Source organism: Athene cunicularia, assembly GCF_003259725.1.
Source record: "Athene cunicularia isolate RWA chromosome 25 unlocalized genomic scaffold, athCun1 chr25_part1, whole genome shotgun sequence".
In the NCBI taxonomy this organism is placed as follows: Eukaryota; Metazoa; Chordata; class Aves; order Strigiformes; family Strigidae; genus Athene; species Athene cunicularia.
The window spans coordinates 1,228,927-1,238,387 of NW_020799134.1; the positions used below are offsets into that span (position 1 = coordinate 1,228,927).

General features: G+C 43.2%; 1 protein-coding gene across 1 annotated transcript in view; it reads left to right on the forward strand.

The window, feature by feature from the left end:
- Window positions 1-8: 8 nt before the first annotated feature.
- The window catches only part of DAP3 (death associated protein 3), a 13,625-nt gene continuing 4,172 nt past the window's right edge, over window positions 9-9,461 (forward strand). The window contains exons 1-4 of the mRNA XM_026863927.1: window positions 9-325; window positions 1,914-1,959; window positions 5,374-5,496; window positions 8,719-8,835. Of these exons, the coding sequence (XP_026719728.1) occupies window positions 1,918-1,959; window positions 5,374-5,496; window positions 8,719-8,835 (282 nt within the window). The 5' untranslated portion in view covers window positions 9-325; window positions 1,914-1,917. The remainder of the gene's footprint in view (window positions 326-1,913; window positions 1,960-5,373; window positions 5,497-8,718; window positions 8,836-9,461) is intronic.

The window sequence follows — 9,461 nt, forward strand, 5'->3', positions numbered from 1 at the left end:
GAGGCCGAGGGAAGGCGCCTGTGGGCTGCCGGGAGCCGGGGCAGGCGGGAGGCGGGAGGGGAAGGCGGGCCGGTTTCCTTTAGTTCCCTCCGCAGGTTTTACGAACAGAACTTCACTTCTACCGGTTTTCTCTAGCGGCTCCCGTTTCTAGATCAGGTTGGGTGATGTAACTTTATGCCCCTTTGTTACCTCAGTCCTGTGTATGTCTAGAAAAAGAGAATTCGGGAGAACGGTGCAGAGCACATGGGAAGGAAAAGTGGGGAAAAGGTCCTTGGAACAGCCGCGGGCGTGCAGACATCACTCGTCCTAAGACAGTAACGCTCTGGTTAGCTCAAAGTTGTTTCCGTCTTTACTCCTGTGTTTCTGCCACTTGGCTTCAGGTTCCTGAAGCCAGTAGTAAATCACAGCCCGCAAGCAACCAGAAACTTGTTTTTAATGTAGTCTGGAGAGGTGATCGGTTAGGATTACCAAATGATGTCTGCAGATAGCACTTTCGGGGTTCTTTGTGTAATTTTTGCTAGCAAATTATATTGTGATCTATAAGTCCTTTCCTAAAGACCACAAGCAGCCAAGTATTTTTTCTACAATGGAACAGTACGCTGACTAGGTCAGCTTTGTAACTTGACCCAGGTACAAATCAGTGAGGTGGCTGCAGTTTTAATCTGCTGTTCTGCTAAAGCTCCCCTCCCACAGACAGACAATCCCTAGAGAAGAGCCCTTACCACTTGTGGCAAAGTAATCAATCATTCAGGAGCTCTGTCAGAATGTTAGGGGTGCCCAAAACAAACCGAAACTTTCAGGGTTTACTTTTTTTTTTTTTATTTTTACAAGTTGTGCTTGAGAAAACAGCTTTCCCATCCCTACTTTCTTTACTATTAAAACTGTCATTTGAAACAAACGGGATACATTCTCATGTGGAGCGGAATTTCTGCTTCCTCTTCTGCTGTACATGCTAGCATGGCAAAGACAAATAACTAAAAAAGCCTTCACAGGCTGTTATCTTCACATTATTCTCGAAATAGCAAAACCGGGGCTTTTTTTTAAAAATATGTATTGTGCACTGATTGTTAGATGAATGAATGTAGAGCACCTTTACAAAATTAACATCCTTTAGTGTGGAGTTTCCTCATTCTATGCAGTAACAGTTGTAGATGCTATTCTATGCAGTTAAATCATCTTTGTCTTGCTTAGCATTAAGACTGCAGTTAACCACCGATTTCACTAAGACAGCTATTCCTCCTAAAGAATTAAAAGGTAATTATCTCACTCTGAATTCATTGTGTACCTTAGTGCAACCAAGAACCCTTAAAGCATCATTGTTAGGTACTGTCATTATTTTCTCCTAAGAAGGTGCTATGAAGAAGGCCTTGAATGCTGGCACAGATGACAGATTTAACTAATTTACTTAGCTTTTTGCCTTTATTTTTGCATCACAATTCTTAATTGTTCAAGTGTTTTGTTTTTTCTCTTGTTGTAATCAAAGACAGCTGAGCAGTAGATACTAATATATGATTAGGAGGAAGCCAGAGACACAGAAGCATCTTCAGTCTCTGCATTATTCAAGTTTCTTCAAAATGATCACTGTGTAGCCCTTCCTCTTGCTTTAACAGCTGCAGATAAAATAGATGCCCTTCCCCAATAAAAAAATCTGTTCTCCTCACTAGATGAATCAAATGAAAGCTTGTAAGGTTTTTTGGTAAATGTCTCTTGGAAAAAAGGCAACATAATTAATGGAATATTTTTTTATTAGGCAAATAATGCTGATTATCAATAGTCAACTGTATTGCTGCAGAGCATTCTGACAGCTTCTCTGAATTATCTGTGTGCCTAGGCTTTAAGCTCGTTAGGCAGGAACAATTCTCTGCCATTAAACATAATAAAAACCCTAAAAAAATCCACTTCTGTCTCTGCAGAAAAATGCTGAGAAGTCTGAAAGGTCTTGTCCACCATCCTCTCTGGGTAAGTTCTGTAATAGCACTATGCTGCTTCCAGTATTTCAGCTGTCCTGTGAACTGCAATGACAATTTACAAACTGTAAAAAGTGAGATTCTTCTTACATTGATCATCAAAAACCCGGTGCCTCCTATAGGCTGGCTGCATAAACTCCCATTATGGGCAAAGGAAGGAGAGACAGTTTGTGTGCGTGACTGCGTTTACGTTTCTCTCCCACGGCTACAGAGAGAATGAGCAAGAAGCCGGGAGAGTTGGCTTCAATGAGACATTTGTTAAAGTTTAGCATTCTGCAATGTCCAGAATGTCGAAATTCTCCATCTTTAATGCAAGTGTTTCTCAGAAAACAGAGAATCTACTTGCTCTGCGCTGCTGGAGAGCACAAAGGAAGGACAGAAGCACCAGCCCCTCACAAAGCCTGGGTTGCTGGTGGGAAGAACATTTGCCCAAGGGCTCAGTGCTTCAGGTGGAGGTTGTACTATTAGCTCTGCCACAACACTGCAGCACTACGTTACCAGGAAAGCCTCCTTATGTTATAAACAGCAGAATGAGTTGATGTTGCATATCTGGAACGGCTTACTAACGGTAAAGAATTTCAGTTGTTTGCTGTTGTCTTTTAAATGCTTTTTCACTAGTCCATAGTGATGTGCTTAGGATAAATCATAATTAGATAGGATGACTGTGGAACTACTGGTTTCCAGAGATGAGATCCTGGTTGTACAGTACTGTACTTATGATGGCAGCCTTTATGAAATAAACAGTCTTTTCTAGAGACCAAGATATGTGAAAACATGTAGGAACAGCTCCACCTTATGGCACATGACTTTGTGATTAATCTCCATGTACCACGTGATTGCTGCCATTTCAGGGATCCGAGTTAGACTACTCTGTCCTTTGGCAGATGGAAACTTACTATAAAATCCACTCTACACTACTAGGATAAACGGTGTTAAAAGATGATGTGAACATCTGAGAGCCTTACGTACACGTTAGGATTTACTACGCAGAGCTCTACAGTGAGTCAGAAAGGTAGATGTCTCGTGCAGAATGCCAGAAGTCGAGGGGATCAGTGATAAGCCACTGTCTTTTGTTCAGGAGGGGGGATCAAGCGGCATAAAGTCAGAATATATAATGCATTAGCAGTGGTATTCTAGGTCACTCAAAGGTATTCCTGTAGCCTGCTAAAAATGCAGATGGACTTCTGCATGAATTTTGTAAATGGAAACTAATTCACAAAATGCAAGTCTTTATCTCAAATTCAGGATAACTGTGAGTAGTGTGATTCACTACCCTCGGAGCTTATGCTGATTTTGTAGCACTGCAGAGGCTTAGGAAGGCTCGCGTGTCTCCAAGTACTGAGAAGCTGCTTCTGCAGCCCAGTGCAGGCTACAGTCCACAAAGGAAAAGTTCCAAAGCACTACAAGGCTACACGGAGATTTTGAGAAAGACATTATCGTGCTAAAGTTCAAAGAAGTGATGTTCTAAAATGGTATCCTTGCAGGAGAAAGACATAGTAATTTAAAAATGGGGTATGTTCTTCTGATGGAAAAATAGAAATTCTACATACTTGGCTGTAAGAACAGAGGACTGGACTTGAAGACAAAGTCCTTCTCACACTTGCACCCTGTCTTGCTGTGCTGTCTTGTGCTCCCTTCATAGAATTTACTAGGAACTGGCTTTTGTACCATAGGGAATCCAACTCCTGCTGATCTGGTATGGTGCTTTAAAAAAGTGGTATTGGTAATATTGGTTTGACTAAGTATCATTCAGCTGAAGTCTTGAGCTGTATCTAGGCACACATGAAAACTGAACACACTCGGGAAGTTAATCCTTCCTTAATTTTCATTGACTGTTACACAGGTCAGGGACAAGGATTTGTATGGTACTCCAGAGAAAGGATGTCCACACAGCAGTAAACTTGCCCTTTATTTTAAGTGAGCAAAGCTCACAGCCCCAAGACCTTCACTTGAGACCTGAGAAGGAGGGAATGCAGGACGTGCAAAGAAAATGAGAGGGACTATGATTCCAGACTAGGAATGACTTCAGGCTGACATTTTCTAGGTGAACAGGCGACAATAGCTGCATGCTCTAGATATTCGCGTATTAAATTAGCATCTTAGTGCCTTGCTCGAGGCTGTAAATTGTCGCTTCTGTGGACTTTAAGCATGGCAAATAAGACATCCTAACTGATCGTCTGGATTTGAGGAGGAAAAGAATGTTGTGGGAACAAGAATGCGGTGACAGAAGTGAATGTTGAGTGATCTCCCATACTCACGCTGCAGGATGTTATACAGGTATCTCGTGTTGAGTTATAAACTGGTTTAATTCCTTCCCTAAAAGGAGAGTGAGTGCTGAAATGCTGATTCAGGAGTCCATTGTGTGTTTAACATGGGATGTGGGGTAATCCGACATTACACTTTCTTCTGAGCCCTTGTGGCTTTCAAATGACCCCCTGAGGAAAACTTGGATGACAGCAGAATTGCCTCATGCCATGGAGAACTGAAACAGCTGTTCCTGTCTCTAAACTTGAGTTTATGGCTACTCTCATCTTAGCAGACAGACAAAATAGGAAACTACTTGCTCTGTTTACAGTTGGAGCCTGCAACTGTTCCAGTCAGTAATATGAAGGGTGGCTTTCAGTTCTGCAGGCTTTGGTCACAGCCTCTGTTTGGAGAATACACTTTTATTCATTGACGAATGCTTATATTTTCTTTCACCATAGCATAATAAAGTGCTTGTCCTTCTACTACTCACTTTCTTGCCTATTTTGGCTAGGCTTTACAGGCATGCTTCAGCAGTCTGTCTATGGAAAAAAGAATTAATCAGCTTAGCTGGCTGTTTCAGTTTCTCAGCCACGTCTGTATTATAATGAAAGAGTCTGTATGCAGGGACACAGTTAGGAAAACCAGTGCAGGGAATGTAATTATAAATATCAAATAGTGGGCAGCACTGCACTAATCCCTCAATAATTAAGGTGATTATGGATTATTAGACAGCTTGAATTTTCAAGGTACTAGCTACTATTCATTGGTGTAGGCAGAAATATTGTGGGAACTGCCCAGCAATAAAACCTTAATGGCTCTACTTGTGCTCTTAAGCAATCTGGAAAGGGACAGGGGACAGGGCTGGGCTGTCTACATGACTTAAACTGGTAGCAGACTTAATTGAATGGAAATGGTTTAGAAGCAGGCATCTAAATGTGAAATGTGGTTCTAAAGCGTGGGTTTTTTCATGATAAATTTACATTCTAATGATGAATTTTTATTCTAATTGCAGAGAATTTTATTCTGTATTGCATGCTACCTTGACCCCATCATAATGTGCGTGCAGTGAGTGTACAAAACAAACCACTAACTGGATTTTCAACTGGTAATCTTTGACTGCCAAGAAGTTTGTTGTCTGTTTGCCTTTTTCTTTCCCTAGCTGGACCATGGGTATGCCCTCCATACGGCAGCCAAGGATTGCTTAAGTTCCGTGGTCAGCCAGGATGTCCAAACACTGTCAGAAAGACCAAGAGGAGTTTTCTATACCAGTGAGAACGACCCGGTGAGTTACTGCCACAAGTGTTACTGTCAGACAGCAAGCGCCTGAGTTCTGTCAGTCTGCCTGTGGACATGCTGGAGCCAGGAGTGCTTACTGGGATTGGGTTGTTCTGGTAAACTGGAAGGAGGGGAGTACACAGGCCTAATAATAGGCGTCCAGACCATGATCCCCAGCCCAAAGGAAAACAGGCCGTGGCTGTGCAGTGCACCTGCCTGGGTTTGAACAAGACAGGGCTGGTCCTCTGCCTGAAAGCTCCGGGGAGCAAGTATTGATTCCTTCTCTATAGTTGTACAGATGAGATAGATAGACTGTGTATTGTAGAAGCTCAGATGTGGCTTAGCTTGTCATCAGACACCATTAATTTCAACTCCAGGGTTATTCTTCCCTGACTAACCTCCTCAAATTGGCTGTGAAGGGGGATAAAAAACACACCCCAGATGACCTCAGCACAGCACAGCTCTCCAGCATCATAATTCCAGCCTCACACTCTCTGTCTCAAGCACAAAATGAAGTGGAATAAATGAATGGAATAAGCCTTTGAGGTGCTTTTCTGCTGCCTCTGTAATTGGAGTCTTTCAATACTGATTCCTCTGGGGTCTCTATGGAAACAGCAGCATGCAGATGATCTTACTCACGTGATGCGAGTGTGTCTATAGATTGCACAGAAGAGTCCAGATGGCAAGGATTGTCCCCACTGTCCTGTGCCTACCATTTACGTTGCCAGGCAACTGGCTTTGGCATTCTGACTTCATGTGCCTGATGTTTGGCGACAGGCGCCATTGCTTATTAATTTGTCAGATCAGCGTTCCTGGGACTGGCTGGGCCGCAGGTCGGGGACTGCAGCAGAGAGGCTCTGTGGCTCTGAGAGCTCCGACTGCACCCATACTGGGGCACCGTAAAGTCCCATTAAAAATGGATAAAGAAGACCAGATGAAAACTAAATTTTTAATAAGACTTAGCTTTTATACACCTTTCCATTAGCAAAACTCAGAGTCACTAAATATGAGGTTAAAGATACTGACCCACTTCTCAGATGTAGGAGCTGAAGAGTGAAGGAATTTCCCCAAGGTTATGCAGTGAGTCAGTGATGAAACTGAGAACGAAAATGATCTCTGGAGTACTGCTCTTCTGTTCAAGTCCATGGGTAGCACTGCACCAGCACAGGTCCTGTCACTCTGTGACCAACACGTGCAGCAAAACTCCAGGGAATCCAGCCCAGAGTTTGAAATACAGCTCTGCTTGGAAAAAGACTGAAGTCTTTCTTCATAGGTCTCCTCTTCAGTCCATCTCCCAGTAACATCCAGTCATTCAGTCCATCTCCCAGGTTTTTAAAATTTTCTTCCTGTTGCTAAGATTTACTGACCAGTAAACACCAGACTGGCGACTCAAGCAGTTTAGATAGCAGTTTGCTGAAGTGACCAAACGGTTTCATCCTATAACTAGTTCAGCAAACCTCTGGGTACGTCGAATCCTACAGCTGCCCCAAGGTGAGCCACAGAGCCCAGGTACCTTCCTCAGCCAGCTATGGACTAGGGCTGTGGTTACCATGGGCTTCTCAGAGGGGAGGGGGGCAGAAGGTAAGAGAACAGGCATGTTGCATGCTGAGACACTGAAAATCTGAAGAAAGGGAAGGAGACTAACATGTAGCAAGAATCCTGGGGCTAGAGAATTCATGGGTCTGCAACAGAGCTGCAGCAGTTGTGCATGAAGAGTCCATCAAGAAAATGGGAAAAGCAAAATATTCGAGGGAAAAGCAAAATATTCATGGCAAAAGCAGGCACTAGTCAAACCTGTAGGTACAGCTGCTCACGTGGTTCTGCGTGAGGAGGACAGCCAGGTCAGGGTAGCAGTACTCATCACAAGGGTTTTCTCCCCATCCATTCCTTCTGTCAAACCATTTGTCAGCCAGGCTGCACACGTGAGTGACCAAGCCCAGGCCCATATTGTCTCATCTGTTCTGGGCCTCAGTAAATTAAGCTCTGTGTCTACACCAGAGCTAATAAGGAATACAAGGAAGGTCTGGATCAACCCCCAAATCTGCTAAAGCTGGCAGAAATAACAACAGCTTCTTTTTCTTTCTAAATAGTAAATAAAACTACTTTTCCTGAATCATTATTAGGCAAAATAAAGACAACAAGGAAGTTCTTACATTTTGATTCCATCTCAACCAAAATGGAAGCAAGAGATTGGCATGCACAAGAATAAAGAGGGGGATATTTTTACTTTAAATGCATGGAAAAGTGCAGAAAGTATAGAGCAGGACATGAAGAGTTTCAAAGCTTTGCACAAAGCTGCTAAAAAAGCCAGACAAAGCTTGCCACAAAAGTTGGTAAAAATCACACAGGATGTACTGCAGAATAGTGTCTCTGTGTAATCTCCTAATTATACAAGACACAAAAACTTGATGACTAGATCAAGAGTAAATAAATAAGTGCTTTGCAAGTATTGCATGGTAGAAGAATAGAATAATGAAGGGAAAAAACAAGGATGTATACCAAGGCATGAAACAGGTATTAAATTTTCAGATACCAGTAACAGCTGTTTCTTAGAGTGCATAGTCAGAGATCTTCAAGTAATCACTATAAATCAGTGCAGAACAATGCAGGTCCACTGGAGGAATAATACTGACTACTAGGTCACAACAAGGTCCTGAAATTACTGCCCCAGAGAACAAATGATGAGTTCTGAAGCAACCAGTCGTAGTCAACAAGGCAAACTAGGAATTACTATTGAGAGGTAACAGCAAGGAACAAACCAGAAAACTTTGTCACAGGTTTAATGTAAATTTGAACCTAGCAGATAACTCAAAAGGGGATCATATTGCTGTTAAGATACTGTGGTGGCCAGAAGTACAAGTGGACTAATGAAAGATTAGATAAATTCCTGAATCATAGGGCCACTGGTGCCACTCTTTATTCTTGTGCATGCCAATCTCTTGCTTCCATTTTCGGTTGAGATGGAATCAAAACACCACGGTTCATACTCAAGCTCAAGGAATCCCTTTATTTATTGCCCGGTGGGATGTCCTTGCTTTAGACTCTTCCTAAGCAGTGTCCTGCTGCTACAATTCCTGCTGTACTTTAATATGCCAGTTCTGACTCTCAGTAAGTAGGTACTTGCTTTGATTGAGCATTCCCTCCCAGTTCTGCTCTCGCAGGCCTTCTGTATCCAGAAAAGAGGTATCAGACTTTCCTGAGTGTTACAGCTGGTGTTTTACCTTCCCAGGCCAAGCACACCGGGCAGCATGAGGGCCGCCACTACAGCATTCCGCTCGAGGAGGTGAAAGCTGTGTTTCCACACGGGCTGCCCTATCGGTTCCAGCAGCAGGTACTTTGTCTGGGAGTGGACTGATATGTGGGAAGAACCAGATCCATCGGGTAACTACAACGCTTTCCTGTTGGAATAAGAGAGAGTGACGTTCTGCACGAATGCAGTTATTCCTGGTCCTTACTGTTATTTTTTACATCTAAAAGATATGAGTCAACCTAACCAGAATAGTGGCAGCAGGGTGTGAGGATTCCACCCTTTGGCAACTTTCTATCCAGTATTTTTCATCTCTTAACTTTTGAGTACATCGTGAATTACAGAAATATTCTCCACAGTTACATTTCTGTGTGAAACTTGCTGTCTCATGACATAAGTTCATATTGGCAACAAAAAGATCTTGCCTCTTGATTTCTGTTGGGAGACAGGTCATGCTGTGACTGGATCGGGCTCCGTAAGCAGCTGAGGCAGACTGCCTGCTTGAGTTTAGGAACAGATCTCCGTGAGTTAGTAATTCTAGGTGACTGACTTCTGATTCTTTGAGAGGCCGGTCGGCCTCACCTCGGTCTCTGGGAACACAATGAACAGCAAATCCTGGAAGGCACTTCCAGGCACACAAAGGACAAGCAAGTCCTCGGGGCAGTCAGCGTGGCCTCCCCAAGGGGAAGTGATGCTTGACCAACCTGTCGAATTTCTGTGAGGGT